General features: G+C 45.4%; 1 protein-coding gene across 1 annotated transcript; it reads left to right on the forward strand.

Annotated features, from left to right (window-relative positions):
- Positions 1 to 14,103: 14,103 nt before the first annotated feature.
- Positions 14,104 to 19,484, forward strand: LOC130383006 (uncharacterized). The gene is made up of 4 exons (XM_056590987.1): positions 14,104 to 15,184; positions 15,604 to 15,727; positions 16,568 to 17,335; positions 17,847 to 19,484. The coding sequence occupies exons 1-4, from the start codon at positions 14,380 to 14,382 to the stop codon at positions 18,505 to 18,507; spliced, it is 2,358 nt and encodes a 785-aa protein (XP_056446962.1). The 5' UTR covers positions 14,104 to 14,379; the 3' UTR covers positions 18,508 to 19,484.
- Positions 19,485 to 20,525: the final 1,041 nt, after the last annotated feature.

Raw genomic sequence — 20,525 nt, forward strand, 5'->3', positions numbered from 1 at the left:
TCACCTGAGATAGGGAACCTATCACAGAACGGGGAGGGACGGCAAGACGATGACGACGTCTATGCGGCACACCCATCGTCTTCTTCCTCATCGAATTTCTGTCGCTTACATACGTCATCTGGTATAATTGATAAGATTGGCTATGAGCTACGTACAGACTCATATGATAGACATTCGTATCGCCCAATAAACGGCTCCGGGCAATCGTAAACCACGCCTCAAATACGAGAAAATGAATGTGTGGTACCCAGACCTCTTCTCAATGTAGATTGAGAAGAGGTCTGGCGTTAGCCAGGCTGGATTACCGTCCTCCAGCAGTAATGTCAATAGACGATTGGGGGGGGGGCTAATGTCCCTTTTCCAAGGGAAATTAACATTACCTATACAAAGGCATTAAAGTAGTCATACTTAAGGGCATTAATTCATGACAGTAGTCTCTACATTTTTTTATCCTCAACAATGTTAAGAAATAAGTTCTCCTCACTGGAGAAGCCTCCACTGTGTCTCATATAGTTAGGAACCTGTAACTTTATTTTTTTTGTAGCTTTTTTTTTACAATTATATGCAATCCTCCGTCCCTTTTTTCTCAAAATAAGGACCTTCTATTTTCATTTCTTGTCTAATAAACTGCATGTTGCCGATTCCTTTATCATTTTTCATTAAACATCTTCTCATGACATAGTCATGAGAGTCTGGGGGTACAGAGTGAAACTAACTATTAACTTTAAATATATGTTCCATTATTTTCAATCTACCTAGAACTGCGGAGGGCAATATCTGATGAAAATAGGCGTGATTGCTATCTGGGACTGAGCATGCGAACCAGCTAACATGTTATCCGGCCATGCTATACCCTGTTAAATGTTATAAGAGTGTGCCGGAGCCGATGACCCCTGACCCCTAAAGCCCAAGCTGATGGGCTCACATTCTAACCGCCTACCTATCCTACTTTCCTCTTTCAATGCATTCCTCAGGGCGGATATTTGCTGAATCCGCTAATCAAGTATTTTTGGTTAATAATACTCAAAATTCCAATTGAAACAAAATATTTATCAAGTAGTTGGCCAATCATATTGCCATTGGTTCGTTGTTAATACCTCCAAAAATGAATTATATCATGGGAATGAGAAGTTGGGAGTACATTTTTTTTAACAAAAATGAACATAATAATAATAAACCACAGCATAAATATATTTTGTTGCCGATCCCACTAGATTTGGTTTTGAGATTAGTGTTTAAAGGTTGGGTATGGGATTTGCGAAACGCCAGCAGATTTTGAAAATAAACAACTCAAATGGTCCTACCCCCTCTCCTTCAACGCTGACTCGGACTCCACCCATTCCAAGTACATGGACGCGCAATCATGCACGAGTGAACACAGATGCGCGAGAGCGAGGCATTAGCTAGTTAGCTAGCTCCAGTAGCTACCGCAGGATAACAACAAACAGAAGCTTGCTCTGGGTCACAAGCTTTGAGTACGTGCACGAAGGGGTCGCGCGGGGAGCGGGGGAGGGGGATTGCAGTGCGACCGTTTGATTGACGTACTTACTGTCCAATGCAACTCGGTGGCTATGGAAATCATTGGCTGGAGTTTTTCGAGCCCTGCCCGTTCCACAGATGATTGACTTGTTTAATTTTCATGTCAGTACTTCTAACTCAGTGGCTGTAAGTGGGTTATGATAAGGATTTCAAGTAATTTTGCAAAAATGGCCAAAAAAGCGAATTCCATACCCAACCTTTAAGTTTTCATTTGGTTAATTATTGACACTGTTTTTTCATATTATCAGAACTGCATTCGGGGTCACATCCGATCCCAGTGGTCCATACTGGGTCACTAACCTAGTGGTTTATACTGGGTCACTAACCCAGTGGTCCATACTGGGTCACTAAACCAGTGGTCCATACTGGGTCACTAACCCAGTGGTCCATACTGGGTCACTAACCCAGTGGTCCATACTGGGTCACATCCCAGTGGTCCATACTGGGTCACAAGTGGTGGTGTCCATAATGGTTCACCACCACAGTGGTCCAGGATGCGCAGACCCAACACATTTGGAACCGGAATCAAGCGTTCCTTTGTGAGTGCTGCATGCAGTTCTCAACTATTGTTCTTCTTCTCTACAAACTTTGGGACCCACATTTGTATATAAAATGTTCAAATTAGCTTGGAATCGCGCGCTTCCATAATTTTTTTTAAACTTTTTAAGATACTTTTAAAATATATGTTTTTTACAATGGAAGACTACACCTACTTCAGACTTTGTAACTTGGTAAATTCTTAACCATTAACCTTTGTTCAAACATTTAACAAATCAACACACCTCGTGCCCACTACCTCCGTCCGTTGACTGATCCTCATTGACTTTGAATGGGGACGGACGCGCAATGCATTGTGGATCCGTCCGTGCCGTTGGAGCCTTCGGCTCCGTCAAAAAGTTGAAAAATGTTCAACTGACCCTACATGCCCACTACCTCCGTCAGTCAACGGACGTGGGAAGGCGTGGCTGAAGGATGGGGGAGTAGTCTTTGCAGAGGCATCCGTCAGCCAATTAAATCGCTTCGCCGGGTTCTTCCCGCTTCTTCCTGCTTGTTGCGAGGCAAGATGACCCGCTTTCCCGCTTTCCAGTATCGTCAGAGCCCGAGTCGCGTCACAGTGCTTAAATTTGCATACGCTCCCAAAATACATGAGTGGAACAGCACCCCTGTGTCTATTGTTTTTAACAAAAGTATAGCTGCGAGTCGGTGTTCGATAACCTCTAACAAAACTCTGGCCCAGTTCCCGTGTAGCAATTAACAAGAACCTCGATCAACCAACAAATAACCATTCGAAGACCCAATATGGCAATCTGCATATCCAAGGCCAGCTGCCGTGAATGTTGAGCTCGCCCGTGCTTTATCCTCCCGGATCCTCGGCCCTCCGATGCAGCAGCAAATCACGTCCGGGGACAGGCACATCAAAATTAACATAATGGTCAACAAATCACACGCGGGGAAAACACATGATCATTAGCATGAGTATCGACAAACTGAGGATGACGGATCCGTCGCTGCCGAAAAGTTGAACATTTTTCAACTTTCTGACGGAGCCAAAGGCTCCAACGGAACGGACGGATCCTCAATGCATTGCGCGTCCGTCCCCATTCAAAGTCAATAGGGATCAGTCAACGGACGGAGGTAGTGGGCACGGGGCCTGACCCTACATGCCCACTACCTCCGTCAGTCAACGGACGTGGGAAGGCGTGGCTGACTGATGGGGGAGTAGTCTTTGCAGAGGCATCCGTCAGCCAATCAAATCGCTTCGCCGGGTTCTTCCCGCTACTTCCTGCTTGTTGCGATGCAAGATGACCCGCTTTCCCGCTTTCCAGTATCGTCAGAGCCCGAGTCGCGTCACAGTGCTTAAATTTGCATACGCGATCTGATTGGATGACGGATCCATCGCTGCCGAAAAAGTTGAACGTTTTTCAACTTTTTGACTGAGCCGAAAGCTCCAACGGAACGGACGGATCCACAATGCATTGCGCGTCCGTCCCCATTCAAAGTCAATGGAGATCAGTCAACTGACGGAGGTAGTGGGCACGAGGCGTGAGTGATCGCCACCAAGCGTGCGTGGATATCACTAAAGCTAACCATTGCGGGTGTCGCGGAGGCTAAACAACGTCAATATTTAACCTAGAAACCCAATGTGAAACTTAAACGGTTACGTTATTTCTTGTTACACTGGGGCTAAAATTATAAATCTATTGTAAATATGATGCATGCTAACAACAATGCTTAAACTATCTTTTTCACGCCATGCTATCGACACAAAAGACACACACACACGCACACACACACACACACACACACACACACACACACACACACACACACACACACACACACACACACACACACACACACACACACACACACACACACTATCAGAACATTCTATATTTTATCTCAAATGCATTCAAACTGGATCACATTTGTTTAACTCTTTACTATATTTGTTGCCAACCATTTTACATTTGTTAAATGGTGTGCATGTTTACAATGTTGACTCCATTTTGACTTATGAAATTTAAATTTTATTTACATCTTAAACTTTCTAGCTTTACTAAGACATATTTTCAGCTTAAGACATATTTTCAACTCACCACAATTGTTGCAGGAAATGCATTTTCTAGTTTATATAATACAGCATATACATCATGATGCATCCAACAATAGTTGGAGCCAGTGCCCTATAGGCTTCTGGCCCCTGTGTATTCTATTAGCACACTGCATTTTGGTTGGTCGACGATTTGTGATTACCAACCAAGTCTGATGGCAGAAGATATCTAAGCCGAAAGTCAGCGGCCTAGAAGTGCAGACGGGGGAGGAATCATGCCTTGTGTGCAAGAAGTTCTTCTTCTTAAGAAGCAGGCAATGTTCTCCATCCAGCATCACTCCAAGATTATTGTGCGTCAGAGTATAGTGTTGTTTATTCAAGCAAGACAAGCACTAACAAGAGTAGTTATATTTTGTGTTCTTTGAACTTATTGCGAAAGTGGTTCGTTACGATAAATTAAAGCAAGTATTTGTACAGCCATTAATTCCAAAGACCTTTACAGACAGACAGATCTGAATAACCTAGAAGAGGTCCCTCCCTCCACGGACTGCCAGGAGTATGATAAAAGAGTGGGCTAAAAAGGGCTACCAAAACTTTGCTCCTCAGTTGAACTTGTGGAACTTCAATGGAATTTATAAGCTTCCCATTTACAGCAAGCAAAGCAATAATGGCCACCCCCCCCCCCCCCCCCCAACACAGAAACAAACACACAGCTAGGCCAAACCCTGCCCCATCCCCCCAAATTCCATTGCAAGAAAAGTTCAGTGGAGTCTGAGCTGTACCTTGTCTCTCGGGGGAGAGTGCTGCATTCTTCCATGTTCTCTTCAGGGTTGGAGAGCGGAGTGTCTCTCCCCGGCTCTCCGCTGTCTGGTGTTTATTCAGTCTTCACTTTTTTCTCCTCGGCCTCTGGTCTCTCTACCCCATTAGAAGCCCCACCTCCTGCTGCTGCTTCTCCTTTTTCTGCTGAATTGAACAAGGGAGGGAAGAAAATATAAAAGTGACTGTGTGGAAAGAATGTTCCTCTGGGTCTGTGTCAGCTCTCTCTCTCTCTCTCTCCTCTCTCTCTCTCTCTCTCTCTCCTCTCTCTCTCTCTCTCTCTCTCTCTCTCTCTCTCTCTCTCTCTCTCTCCTTTATTTTTAGTTGAGTGTCTCAACTTCCTCTCAACATCACGCAGGAAGAGGCTGAACCGTTTGGTCAAAACCCCCCATCTCTCTCTCTCTCTCTCTCTCTCTCTCTCTCTTTCTCTCTCTCAAAAGAAGAAACGACTTCCTTCTCTGAAAGCGATTACGTCATACAACCGAACCGACCATTTGCCTGCTGCATCATGATTCCTCATGTAAACTAACAGCAACAGCCAGCAGCACCCTGAGTTCTTCCTCCCTCCCGTATTTCCTCAGTCATTCTTTCCTCCCCTCATGCACAAGACTGAGCAGCGACTCTCCACATTCTCCCCCTGAGCATTAATGACTATCTGCAAGTCTTGTTTCACTACCACTAACTCTTCTTCCACCCAATCCCCAACCCAGCCCTTCGCATCCTCTCCCCCTCAATCCCATTCACATTAACCTTACCCCCCAAACACACTTAAAACAGCCCTTGCTGCTTCAGCTCCATTCATTGATTGAATACAAATTTTAATAAACTGCCAAAATATTCACATGGCCGTCAAATTGGATGTATAGTGTGTGCTGTTCACTGACCACACTGTACAGTTGCGCCCTGCGTAGAAGAGCGTCAGTTTCCCCTCATCTTCAGTCCTTATGTCCACCGGGGGAGGCCGTGAAGGCCAGGTCCTCCTCAGCGCCGGGTTATGAGATCATAAACGGTAGTGCAGCCTGTGAGCCGCTAGGGGGAGCCATCGTCACACCTCACAAACGCCCTGTTAGATATGCAAATCTACACAGGTACTGTTCTCGGTCGTCGGTCACTATTTTATGCATCTATGGTACAGTGGCGGCTGGTGATTAAAATTGTCGGTGGGGTGCATTAATACACAGGGGTCCGCTGGTCCGATTTGATTTCCTGTATTCTAGTGCATTTTGGGGGTGGCCACTACCTAAAAATTAATTCAGATTCATGGCCCTACAGGATGTAGGCTATGAATCTGACTTGCTGGGCCTGGACAAGTTATGCGTGCATCAGCCCTGTAGTGAAGGTGCGGTATAGCCCAGATCAGTTACGGCTCGCGTTTCTACCGACGACAGTACCCTTAGGGTAGGACAAGGTTTAAGCCGACTCTGGGCGCCCTCTATTGACCATACGCCACAGCTATGGTCATATTTTTTCTCAGCCTACTCCGCCGAAAGTCGACATTGCGTGTCGTAGGTTTGAACATGTTTGCGAACATGCCCCACTCGTCTGTCATCAATGTACCCAGAAAGCGTCACTCCGCTAGACGCCAGCGGACGTTTAGCTACACATGCTACGCCGAGATACGCTCTGAGGTAGCCTCCCAAATGAGGTAGCCTCTGATTGTCCAAATGAACCATTATAATTTCCCGGTTTGAACAGTAGGGTGTGCTCCATAGATACATCAGTTCTTTCTATAGTAATGAGTATTATATCTTGTTTTACTCCAATTGTCTCTGCAAGCTTGACAGATATGACAATGCTTAACGTAAGGCTATCTTATCTACTTAATACATGACAAAGATATGATATCGCTCTTAGATGATAACAGTACAGTAATGATGCAGTGGGTACGCAATGGTTCTCCTCATGCTTCTTAATAACATTTGTGTAACGGTAAGCAAGATGGAAACAAGCATTATTTAAAATGTGTAGGCTCTATAGTTGACACCACAACCATGTACCAGCTGTAGACACCTCAGTTATGCCAAGCAGGGTGTGAGAATGAGTGCAGGAGAGTTAACCTGGTATAGGTATAAAAGCCACACTGCAGACAAAGTATATATGCGCATAGGCGTCGATTACGGGGGGGACGGGGGGGACATGTCCCCCCCACTATTTGAAAAACGAATTTTGTCCCCACCACTTTAAAAAACAAAAAAAAAAAAAATTAAAAATCCCCACATACTCAACCGAAATCGTCGAGTCTAAAATCATGTGATAGGCGCGCTCGAAGACATCATTTATTAGATAGGCCCATAGACATGGATAGGCCTACCTAATAAACCGTTGGAACACACAAGACCGGAACCCATGGCAACGCCGGTAAACAAACCCCGACTCCCGAGAAGCCCAATCCCTATGAGCTCCCTGCGCTACGGCCATCCGGAGGCACACAGAGCTTTTGGCCGTGATATTATATATACATTATATTATATTATATACTATTATATATAGAGCTCCGAGAGTCGCAAACGGCAACAATCACTTTCTCCTCCATGCTGCAGTACACCCCGGACTGCACTGCGCTGAGTTTGACGGTTGAACGCTGATTGGCTGTTACGTTACACATGTCACTCAGTGGCCACGCTGTTGAACGCTGATTGGCTGTCATCACGCGAAATTCGTGTCAAAGTTGAAATTTTTCGCGGTGAACGCGCTTGCCTGTGCACGGCGAAAGTGTGGCGCGACAAATCAAAAATATTCGCCCGATACGCGTCTATACGTTCACTTTGTATGGGATCTTGTCGTCCCGTTGCATTTTGGGTTGAACGCACTGGAGAAGTTTCAAGACAGACAGCCAAAATTGACATTTTTATTCAGAAAATAGCCGGTCCTTTTGCTTCCTATAAAAAGCATGTTTGTGACACTGGATATCGATATGGATACGTCATCTAGCCTGCATGTGGAGGGCCACATAAGGTAAGAAATTGGTTTACGTAAACTTTACTGCTGGTTCTGTTTGCTCGTGAATCATGATGACCTGGCCAAAGGTTACCAACGGTCCCAAGCGATTTTGATCTGATTCTGGTTGGTGCTCCAGTTAGTATGCGTTGTATATATAGATTGCAGCTAGTAGCAGCTACACACGGTGCGATTGCTATGCCAATGTGGTTATAGTTGGTTTTGTCTGATTGAGATATGTGACGACTTGGAGCCTGGTAGGCCTATCCTGACATAAATAGTATAGTATTAGGCCTACATATCCCGAGCCAATACCCTGGTGTTTCCAACGCTGTTTTGCAAAACAAGCCAAAACACAAACTGTGGTTTTCAACTTTTATTGTTCGAATAGGATCTTCATAGGGCTGGCCCGAATGCCATTTTTCAGGCTTCGAATACTCGTTGGTTTTTCCGAGCGAATATTCGAATACTCGTTCCAGAAAAAAACACCATCAAAAACAACATTAATAATCCTTGTATACTCCCTGGAACCGATTTTGACAGTATCTGCATATTTTGTTGAAGATTTAATAGCTTTTTGAACGTTAATTAGTAGGCCTAAGTAGGTTGAAGTTCCTTAGTTTTTCCCTGTGAAAGCGAACAGCTGTTGCTCCGTTCCAAATCAGCTGTTCTCTGTCATCTCAGCCCTTACGGGAGCTTTTCAATTCATCCTGGAACGTGCATCTTTTCAGGGAATTTGTACAATAAATCCATAACAAATACCGAATATTGATTGTCTTATGTGTCCATATTATATCCATTATATTGACCGGGTTTTCCCAAGACGCTCACGCTCTGCAGCAAGCCAGTCACAGTTGATTGGCGCGGCGCTGTACAGCGAACGTAAACAAACAACTAAGCTAAGGTTTTAAGTATTACTTTTCCTCCAGAGATCCCGCTAATGTTGTGTTATAAAGTAAAGGGAAACAAGATATCTATTCTTCCTCCACCTCTCTCGCTTCTCTGCTTGGTGTCGCTGACGCTTATAGTTTGCCTCCCTCGCTCTGGTAAAGTCACCTACGTGGAAAAAAAAAATAACGAAGCTCCGAATACTGATTTAAGCTTCAAATACTAATTTTCCGAACCAGTATTCGAATATTCGAATAATTTCAACACCTGACAATACACTGTAGAGCATATTGTAATGCAGCGTTGAATGGATGAATAGCTTACATCAGGGTACCCAGCACTTTTCAGACCACACTCAAGCTTATGGTTATTGTCCCCACCACTTCTAAAAACAAACTGACGCCCTTGTATATGCGCATAGGTGCATATGTGTGTGCACAGGCGTTATGCAAGCCCGTTTCTGCGTTGCTGAAATCTCTCGCTACCAAATTGCGCACATTTTCCTTCATAGTTGCATTGGCCTACCTCCCCCCCGCCTCCCTCATGCTCTCCCTCTTTCCGCCTCCACACTAGAAGTGTGATGCCTACACTGAGGCGAGTCAGCCTCGTGTTTCCCTGTGTGGAGGTGATGAGTGGGAGGCAGAGGGCACGCTGAGAGGGTACAAGAGACACAGACCCAAGCTAGTGCGTGGGATAGATGGATAAATATTCTGTTTTGGATAGATGGAGAGGGATGGATGGATGGATAATCTGATACATGAGAGAGAGAGAACGAGAAGAGAACGAGAGGGAGGGGATTGATGGATTGATAGATATTTAAGTACTATAAGATATATCTAGATAGAGAACTATAGAGAAGGAGGAAATGAAGAGAGACAGTATGGACACATGGAGAGGGACTGAAGATGATTTACTGAGATAAATTAGGCTTGAGGGACAGAGACAGTGAGGCAGAGCAGCTGAATTGAAGAGGGTTGTGTGTGTGTGTGTGTGTGTGTGTGTGTGTGTGTGTGTGTGTGTGTGTGTGTGTGTGTGTGTGTGTGTGTGTGTGTGTGTGTGTGTGTGTGTGTGTGTGTGTGTGTGTGTGTGTGTGGGTTGGCAGAGAGAACAGGCTTGGGTAAAAAAAACACAACAGAAGGCATGATTCAGAGCAGAGAACTGAGAGAGACGAGAGAGAGAGAGCAGAGAACGTGAGAGAGAAAGGAAAGAGAGAGAGAGAGGAGAGAGATAGCTTAAAGAGAGAGAGAGAGAGAGTGAAGAGAGAGCGATAGAGAGAGCGTGGAGAGAGAGAGAGCGTATTGAGAGGGAGAGAGAGAGAGAGAGAGAGAGATAGAGTGAAGAGAGAGAGAGATAGAGAGAGATAGAGAGAGAGCGTTTTGAGGGAGAGAGAGAGAGAGAGAGAGAGAGAGAGAGAGAGAGAGAGGGGAGAGGGGGAACAGAATCGGCACATTCAGATAGACGAAGAAAAACAACCCAAGGATTGGTTTTTGTGAGGATATCGCCGCATTATTGCCAACGTCTTGGATACAGATATATATATATATATATATATATATACAGGCTATCTGCTGGACCAGCTTAACGCCCATGTCTTTTTTGATGGGAAATGTGGCATTCGTATGGATGACGATATGGAGAGATGGACAACATTGACAGTTTCAAAAGATTCTTAAATGAGAACACTTTGAGGATGAGAGAGAGAGAGAGAGAGAGAGAGAGAGAGGGAAAGAAAGAAGCATAGAGAATGCAGTGACTTGTGGGCAAACTAAAGACTTGTAGAAAGACAGAACATTTGTATAAAGACACAACACTTGTTGGAGGTGAACATAACAGGAGTAATAATCCACTGCCAGATGTATCAGTCAAGTCATTGGAAGGTAAAGTATGCCTAATCCATCTAAATGAAATATGGTTTATTGTTGCACTCGCCTCTCTGCTCCATTAGAGCAGAAGGAAATTGTCTTACCATCTGAGAATATAAGGCGCTCTTCGATAGTGTGTTGATAGCACTTCTTAATTTGGTTAATTTGACCAGGCATAAAATCTTTATACCACCTCTATTCTGTTTCATCAACAGATGTGATTATGTTCCAAAGTCATAATTGTGGCTCTATTAATACTGTACTTGCTGTGTTTTGGTTGAATTGTCTTCAATATAATTATCTCCAATGAACCATAGATTGCATTGGTTTCAGAATATGGGAATATATCCTAATATACGTATATATTTTTATTATTTTATTTATTCATATTTAAAGTTATTTATGTTTGTTTGGCTTTTACCATGTTCTTTTTTTCCTTTGTTTTACAGCCAGAAAAACATACAAGCATAAAAACAGAAACGGCAGTCTTCAATCATACCCTACTGTATTCTTTCTGTCATTCTGCCAGTCGGCTCTTGGCTACCCATCTTGTGGCAGGTGGATGAAAGTCTATGTTGGCTGAAGACAAACAGTTTGAAAATCAACAATCAACAATCAGAATCCATCCAAATCCATTCAAAGAAAGACGCTTTTGAGGGAGGGTAATGATCCCGTTGGAGCTGCTGGTGTATTCTTGTTGAACTATAACAATGGACTTTTATGCTTGTTTTTATTGAAATGTAAAGAAAATAACATTTTGGATGGTGCATTTTGCTTTTGCACTAAACTTCAATATTTTTTTCAGTACTGTACAGTTACAATACATTACAAAAACCCCGTACTTCATAATTTTTAAAAGAAAATTAAGATACTCAGAAAGTAGGATAGAAAGGCTGACATAGTTTGGACAGCAAAATTGAGTATTCAGGAAGTTAAAAATTAGACATCCTGTTTTGCCATAAGAACGATTCAAATGGAGTGGACGGTTGATTAACTCAGTCAATCTACGCTTCAAAGATTCCACTCTTTAACGCTGCCTCTGCTGCCCCCTCCCACCGCCCACCCCCCCGGCCAACCATGGGCAAACCTCTGAGTCGCCCTGGATGTTTCCAGAAAAACTCCTGCTGCCGAGCAAAACATGGAGTAGGCGAGGGGGGTGGGGTGAGAGGTGGGGGCGGGAGCATCGTGGAGGGGGGCTATGGAGACGGCTACGTCCCTCAGCGCTCCATCTACGACACCATGTGCCTTAACCAGCAGATAGACAGCCAGCACCAGCTCCACCACATCGGCGGCTCCATGCGGGAGACCGGGGTGGAGGGAGCCTTCAGCTGCTCTGCCAGCAGCTCCCTCCGAGCAGGCCGGTCCCCAGGGGACATGTTCGACCAGCAGCCACGCTCGCTCACCCCCAATCCCTCGTTTGTGCGGCGCTTGGACGAGAGGGCCATTTATGACTCCTTGAAGCTGGGGGTCCAGGAGGCCGACGGGGTCGACTGCCGCTCCCCGGGACGCTTTAAGCGCTCAGCCACTCCCTCAGTGTGTTCTTTCTCAGCTCCAGCCGTCTCCTCATCCTCATCCAAAAAGCACCACCATCAACAACAACTACAACAACAACAGCAGAAACTACAACAACAACAGCAACAACAACAACAACAACAGCAACAACAGCAACAACAGCAACAACAGCAACAACAACTACAACAACAGCAACAGCAGCAGCAGCAGCAGCATCATCATCATCATCACCATGGAAACAGTGGAAAGTACAGGGACGGACGCCACTCATGGAAAGTCATCACCCCCCCAAATCACATGGACTGCCTCGAACTCACGTCGGAGGACATGTTGGATAGGGGTGGGGGGTATCTGAACCCTGCCGCCTACCCTCCTGTAGGCAGCTCCTCGCTCGCCTCTCTTGTCGTTTCCCCCTTCACTGGTTCCCCTCACTCTTCAGGCTACCACACCCCCCACTTTTTCTCCCCAGCAAAACCTCGGCCTGTTCAGACACAGAGCTTGCGCTGTTCACCTCCGCACGTCACCCAGCCGAGACACTACTCTCAAACCCAGAGCCTCAGGATGTCCCCAACACATGAACTGAGCTACTCTCCCTACCGAGCCCCGCTGGTCCAACTGTCCGCTCGCGACCTCCAAGAGGAGATGAGGGAACGGGCCTGGGCAGGCAGGGCCGATCGAGAGCGGGAAAGAGAGTGGGAACGAGAGAGGGAAAGGGAGATGGAGAGGGGATGGGCTGAAAGGGAATGGGAGAAGGAGAGGGAGAGGGGCAGGCTGGAGAGGGAGAGGGCTAGAGAGCGGGAGAGGAGGGACACTTCTGGAAGCAGTTTTGGAACTTTTGGCTACGGCCGAACGGCTCCGCTGTGTTCCGACAGGGACTCAGTGTTCCTAGAATCTGACCAGATGCATGATACCACACCACTGCTGCCCCCCCAGCCGTCACTCTCCCCGTCACCTAATGCTGCACCCAGGATGGGAACATGTGCTGTTGGAAGAAACCGAGCTGGCTCTAAAGTTGGACCAGAAACCATGAGTGGAAGTGTGCGATCATCTAACAGTGGAGGTGGGGTTAGGCCCTGGTTAGGCGGTGAAAGTCGCCCTAGAAGTATGGCAGAGACACCATTCACGTCTGAAGCACACTTTGATCACCGTCATGAATCTTGGAGTAAAAGTCATAATAGGGTGGACGAAATAGAAAACCCGAAAGGAAGAATTGAATCCCAGTGTAAAAAAGGTCCAGAAAGAAGTTTATCCGAAAGCATAAAGCTATCTGGGATTAAGACGGAGAATTCATCTTCATCTGCAAGTAAGGAAAAACACAGAAGCCGGTCTGCGGTTGGAAAGAGAACTGAAGAAGTGAAGGTAGACTGTGAACTGAGTGCTGAGGCTAGTACCTGTGCTGTGCAAAAGGTTGAAAACAAGGTTGAGCCTGAGTGTAATGAAGACAAAATAATAAGATTGGATGCAAGGACTAATGGGGAGAATGAATCTGTGATTGTAGATGTACAAAGACCTGAGCAGTTAGATACATTGCAGCACCCTTGTGGGTTGGCTGATGTAGACGTATGTGCAGACCATGAAACAGCCATTGCCAAAACTGAAACTATTTTTGAATCTAAGGTCGAGACTGCACCTAAGACTGAGCATAGTTCCCAGTCAGGTAAAACAAATCCAGACCTCAATAGTGCAAGGCACAGGGATGAAAGGGAGACCACTACTGTTGATTGGGGTAATCCAGAATTTCTGCCATATGAAAAAGCTGAACAAAAGGTCAATATGGGCAAAACTGGATTTATTGCTCCCAAACCAGATTTTGATAGCCAGAAGTTATCTACCCCCAAACCCAACAGTAGAACTCGCCCTGGAACAGCTACAGGCCTCCGTCCAGGACTAGTCAGCCCCAAACTAGACAGCGGGTTCAGGGAGCAGGATCCGGCAGCACCCCCAGATGGCATGGAGTCCACCTGGCCCCGGAGAGTCATTGTCAGAAAGAGAACAGTTCGACAAGGCGGCGCACTGCACAACCTACCCATCCTCCCACCACTCCCATCTGTTCTCACTGCACTGGAGAAGAGGTTCCCACACCACCTCCCACGTCTAGCTCATCATTCTGAGACTCCTTTGACAAATCTGATTGGCGCAGTAGGGCGGTGCTCTTTAAAAGAACCCTCCCATCTAGAGCTGGGTCTCTGTGCCACTGTAGTAAGCAGAGCGTCATTGAAGGAACAAAACTTAGAGCAGTGGAGGGCCACCAAAGAGCATAATGATCTCAGGATGCAAAGCAGAAATAATAAGAATCCAGAAGAGTCCACAGCGGAGAAGGAGGAAAATAAGGTGAAACGTGTAGAGTATGATAAACTAAAATCTAAAGAGGTGACTGGTAGTGCTCAGGGAGAAAAGCATGACAAAAGCAATAGCTATCAATGTGAGAAGAATTATGGTGTGGTCAAAGTAGAGCATGTCATAACAAAACAGGTAGAATCAAGAGACATTGCACAAGTAGATATCCAAGACAGTGTGAATCAGGAGTACTTGTTAGCGTTAGAAGTAAAGGGGAACAAGGCAGAAGAAAGCACAAGCAAGGTGATGCCTTCACAAGAGCAACCCAAACCAAAAGAAGATAAGGTTGGCGGTAAACCAGAAGTCAGAATAGATGTAGAAGGAGAATGGATGGAAGAGAGGGATGTTGGCGGGATGGCCGGGGAGGTGGAGAGCTGGGATGTGGTGCTGAAGATGGTCAACACCATTTGGGAGGATGGCTGGGCCGGAGGCAGAGCTGCAGGGCCAGTGGAGGAAGGCGACACCGGCTCCATATCCGGTTCCTTGCAGCGTTGGCCTCTTCTCAGACCCCCTGCAGGCTTTGGGGGCTCCCACCCATCGTCCTCGGCTGCTTCAGAGCTCAGCTTGACCGAGCTGGAAAGGAGGGCCAGGGAGCTGGACTCAGACCTCGAGCATCTCGACCTGTCCCTGCCCCACAGGGAAGCATACGGTCTGATGCTTCCCAAGCCGCAGAAGGAAAGGACTGACATGTACCAAACGCACCCGGGGCCCCAAAGAGAGAAAGGTGCTTTTCTCACAGGTAGGTGTGCTGCTTTATAATAAAGAGGCATACCATTTTGCATGTGCTGAGTTGGAATTGTTTTCTAATTTTCTTTTGACTATCCAAAAGACAATGCCGATCCCATGAAAAATGCAAGGTTTCAGAAAGAGGGCAACCTCGTATTAGTTACATTCACGATTTCTCATTGTTTATTGATGAAGATCTGTGCCAATGCATGAAATGCCAATATTGATACAAGCATCATTATGACCCATAAACCTGCTGATAGGCTTTGCACAATATAAGCAATTCTATATAAGCCTATCTGCAGTCAGTAAGAGAACTATATGGTGATTTTTCTAAATAACCAACTGTAATCATCAATTGACAGCAACCGCTCAGTTCTTGGCTGCCATAGACCTTTCTTTCCTGTGATCTGCTTCTTCCCTTCTTGATAGGTCTAGGGAGCAGGTCTCAGGTCCGTCTAGAGATGGTTCCTACCATTACAGAGAAGGTCATTACGGACGTTGACACCAACTGGTCAGAAAAGTCTGATGCTGGGGCACCTACCATAGGCATCAGGTACTTTTAAAAGCTAAATGTCCTTAGTTCCTCCCACATTTCAGTCTGGACCAGATTGCGTCTTAATGACATCCCCTCAGCATGCAACGTGATGACGTGATGCTGTTCACTATTATCCTGCTTGTTGACCTTTGGATATTTTGGCTTCACTGAAATAACACATCTGCTTTTAGTTTCTGGCAGTCTTCCTGTAGCTTTAGGATTGTTTGATCTTCCAATATAGTTAGAAAATAGATTTGTTATTCTTTCTATCTAAACTGCTACATGAAAGTTTGTATTCATTCAGATATGACACAAAATCAATAACTATATTTTTCAACAATCATTGTCGAAAACACTGTCAGTGTAATAATTACTATTAAAACCAATACACTTTTATACTTATTTGTATTATTATCAACAACAATAATAAGTAGAGAATGACTAAGACAAATAAGAGTACGAATTCCGACCTGAGGTCATAATTCCCTAACCTCAATTTGATGGAAGAATCAAGAATCAATTGGATTTAATAATGAATAGTTCATCACTGGTGATAGAGACTAAACATGATAAATACTAGCTTTTACTAGTAACCCAGCATTAAAATTTCACTCACAGGTAATGGTATTGTTTTTTCTTATTGCCTCAAATTAGTATAAAATGATGTCCCTTAATGTACCTAATTTCAGATTCAAGTGACATAACTTAAATTGTCACCTATTCGCCTATAACCATTTGTCTGTGTTCTAACACAAATGGAACTGATGTTGGAGTCTGAGGTTTGATTTTAGTGTTTAGTTTCTGTGTTCACAGAAAAACGTGATGTTGCCATCCTTTTGAACACATCTCTCCCTCTAGCTCCACTAAAGAGGACAGCTCTCCAGACTCAAACCTTACCTTAGAGTCGGATTCCAGCGGCGTCTTCCTTTCCATGTCCAACCAGAGCCAAGACGAGATGGGCTCTGACAGCGATCAGCCAATGAGTGGTTCCGACTTGGGCAGCAGCAGCACATCATTCGACAGAGATGGGGAAGAGGCGGGTGCAAAAGAGTGGGGACGTGAGGAGAGTGCTGAGCTGGACTGGTGCTACCCTTCACTCCTCGACCCCTCTTCACATGAACATACAGCAGAGGAAGGAAATGGAGATGAAAACAAAAACCCAGGAGATACAAAAAAAGAGACTGTATCCATTAAGACCTCAGTTCAGATGTTCAGTTCAGTTTCGCTCCCAACATCCCCTTCCAAACAATTAATCAAACAATTCCTCAATCCCAATCTACCTATGAGAAGCTCGGGATTAGATTGTGGTGACTTGGATCCCTTTATCCAATCAGATAGCTTTGTTTACCTTGCAGTGTCCACAAGCTCCAGCCCCCAGGCTGAGAAAACCGAAGCCATAGACAAACCCCCCCATGGGGCCATCCAAGTCATCTCAAACCAGGGACCCAGCTTGCCCCGAGCTCACGAGGACTCCTCCCCCGCACAGAAGGCTGTCGTCAAGGTGACTCATCTTGTGCCCCAGCGTCCAGAGGGAGAAGACTTCCTGTCCACGGATAGTTTTGTTTACCTCGCTGCTCCAGCATGTCTCTTACTGGGCCCAGAAGGAACTGCACCCTACGGTACAAGGTAATGGACTGCAGGGCTACAATACAACTCCTTATTATATTATTTATTGATTTGAAAGGCCGAAATCTTACCTAAAGTAGTCTCATGTGTAAAATATATTTAATTGAAAAGTGTTTATGAAAGGGTCCTTTGGACAGCAAAGTTTTGGATTTAATCAAGGATGATCATGGGAAGCGCTTGAGACAGGCAGAAATTGACCAAGCATCTTCAGTCAGCCGAAGGGTGTACATGATTCTTATAGGGAAACTTTCACATCCTGGGCGGTATCAACAAAGGAAACAAGGTTAGGGGAGTGATCATTGTGGAGAGTTGACATGGCCAATGCTTACTAGCTTAACACCTTTCAATCGGAGAGAGGAAGGGAGCTATCTCTTGGTGCAAGGATAATTAATTCAAAAGGCATTTTTTAAATGAATGTCAACAAGGATAACCTTGTATTTAATTGTATATTATTATCAGGATTAAATTTCCATACATAAGGTTATTCTCTTATTGTTATCCTCTAATGCAGGGACTCTGATTCGGACAGCTCTGGATCTGGCGCCGCTGACATGTCGGTGCTGGGCTGCGGATCCCTGGCCGGGGACAGCGACTGGGACTCGGACGCTTCGGACTCATACCCCCATCGCCCTTCTTCCAGAGTCCCCGGTGCCAGCGACAGGCCTCCGTCTGGCCCCGTCCATCCGAAACGCCACCCCACCACTGAGCCCAGCTGGGACCTGTTCCAAGATGTCACCGAGCCGGAAGTACTGCCTGAACTGCTCGACGAAGAAGGCCACGAAGAAAGCGACGAAGAAGGCGACGAAGAAGGCGACGAAGACGGTGCCACCAGCGGCAGCAACAACCTAAACAACAATGTCACCACGGTTACAGTTGCGGCTACAACTATGGTAATAACCACCCCCGGGTTCGTCAACGAGGTGACTCCCGAGCCAGCAGACGAGATGGCAAAAGCCGTTGCGACGTTGGAGCAGGCGTCCACCACCAAGAAGGTGACATGGCAGTTCAAGCCGGCGCAGAGATCTGTGTGCACAGGAAGCAGGAAAGAGAAAGAACCATCAAGGTCGTCATCACTGAGGTACGCCGACCAGGGACCGGAAGAGGCGCACTGTCCCTTACCATCGTCGCCCTCTTCTTCCTCCTCACCATCCTCATCATCGTCCTCTGGTTGAGGTGCAGTACAGACACAGTTTTCCTGGTCTTACTATTGGATCTCAGTGTGTGTAGCGGTACGGGTGTAGGATATCAGAATACACACAGGCTTAAGACCCTTATGTTGAGTTCAAAATGTTCCAACTCGGGGATTGACATTTTAACTTGCATTGCTGCAATAAAAGAAAAGTTTCATATTTGAGTATACAAAGGCACTAAATATAAAAAAAAATGAAATTTGCTGAAACAAATGCACCAACAATAAATTAGCCAACTGAATAAGGATTTAGCATTATTTTTTGTATAAAGATGGGTTTCAGATTATTTATAGTACTATGGTTTACTGCACTTGGGAATATAGGGAGAATATTCTTCGAGGTTGCTGTAAGAAATTATTTCCTTTAGCATCCAGGAATAATAAGTTAGTGGAAAATAAAGGAAAGGTTTATTTCACTATTCAGCAAAGGCTTTTCGTTTTTTGTTGTTATGGCTAATGCTAACTGTAAAGCTGGGCAACGTAGATGGTTTATATTTATGGTTCATGGTTATGGTATATGGTTTGTATCAATGTAAATACACATACATTTATATTGCTGCTGCTAATTCTGTTTGTACCACTTGGACAATGGATAGTCTAGTTAAATGCAGAATGGGATTCAAATTTAAGTTAATACTTGAGGGACGGACGTATCTAACTGATGATTGATTTGGCCCGAACGTCATAATAATTTCATCGACAATGTTAACTTTAACAAAAAGGCTCCTTTTGTGGCAAAAATAACATAACATTTTGTATTTTGTATCATATGATCAGTTATATATTAGCGATTTTGAATGTATTACATTTATTATACTCTATCAGCTAAATTCCACATTTTAAAGATCCCATGGCATGCTACTTTATGATTGCTTTTATATAGCTGTTAGTGGGGACCTAATACAGTACTTTCAGCCTTGGGGCAGAATTACAGCCACTGCGAGCCAGTCTTACAATGAGCTTCCCACAAACATGCTGTTTTTTAGAGGTGGGTCAAGGTGGAGGGTGGGGGTGTGGCCCTGAGCAGCTTGCGGCCACGGTACCATGCGCTCGTGTTTACAGTGGCTGTATCGCAATGGCGAGGCGCACACAGCTATTGGCCGTGTTCTGTAAATATTCTAGAACACTCCGGGTGCTCCGGCGGGAGTACTGGAGCTCTATATCTAAATAATATCATATTATACATAGATATCTATAGCATATAATGTATATTATCACTGCCAAAACTGTGTGCGCCTCCAGACGATATTATGAATCACAAACGTCTGCGTCGGGTTCTCTGATGTCTCTGGTTCTTCCACTTCTCCATCAATCTGAAGTAGACTGAACCGCGACATCGAGGAGAAAGGGATCGTTGCCCACGATTGTCTCCCACCGGAGCCCCGCTGCCGAGGCACTGGGCAGCGGGCAGCAGGGCTCCGGTTGGAGACAACCGCGGGCAACGATCCCTTTCTCCTCCATGTCGCGGTTCATGTACTTCAGGGAGTCAAAGCCAAAGTTCCTTTCCCCCAATTCTTTCTCAACCATGGCTGAGATAACAGACACTACGAGACTCGTTGTGTAAACACCAGAGACGTCAGAGAACCCGACGTGTTATGCGCCATAACACCAACAGCAGAACGGTTATCCAAATAACAAGTGTAAAACTTTTGCGTTACAGTCTGTGTATTCACACACACACACACACACACACACACACACACACACACACACACAGGGTGCTCACCCGGTCATAGCTCATCGTCTCATTGGCAGGCCGAATTCTCTGGGTGGGCAAGGCAGAAAAGGGGAGGTAACTTGGCACTCTATGACGACATATGGGGCCACATTCCAAATCGGAGCATCTGAGCTTTCATTTTTCGGAGGCGGAGCAGGATACCTAGTGCTCGTTTTACACCTAACGCCATTTCTAGCTACTGGGGGACCATAGGCAGGCTAGGGGAACTCATATTGTTAGAAAACCTCATATAGTCAATTTATTTTCATGCCATGGGACCTTTG

This window comes from Gadus chalcogrammus, chromosome 5 (assembly GCF_026213295.1).
Source record: "Gadus chalcogrammus isolate NIFS_2021 chromosome 5, NIFS_Gcha_1.0, whole genome shotgun sequence".
NCBI classification, from domain to species: Eukaryota; Metazoa; Chordata; class Actinopteri; order Gadiformes; family Gadidae; genus Gadus; species Gadus chalcogrammus.

Bases quoted from the DNA above. Each gene is read 5' to 3' on its own strand.
- LOC130383006 (XM_056590987.1), top strand. From the start codon at position 14,380: ATGCAAAGCAGAAATAATAAGAATCCAGAAGAGTCCACAGCGGAGAAG. The intron at 15,728-16,567 runs GTACTTTTAAAA...CTCTCCCTCTAG, and splicing joins GCACCTACCATAGGCATCAG to CTCCACTAAAGAGGACAGCT. The intron at 17,336-17,846 runs GTAATGGACTGC...CCTCTAATGCAG, and splicing joins ACTGCACCCTACGGTACAAG to GGACTCTGATTCGGACAGCT.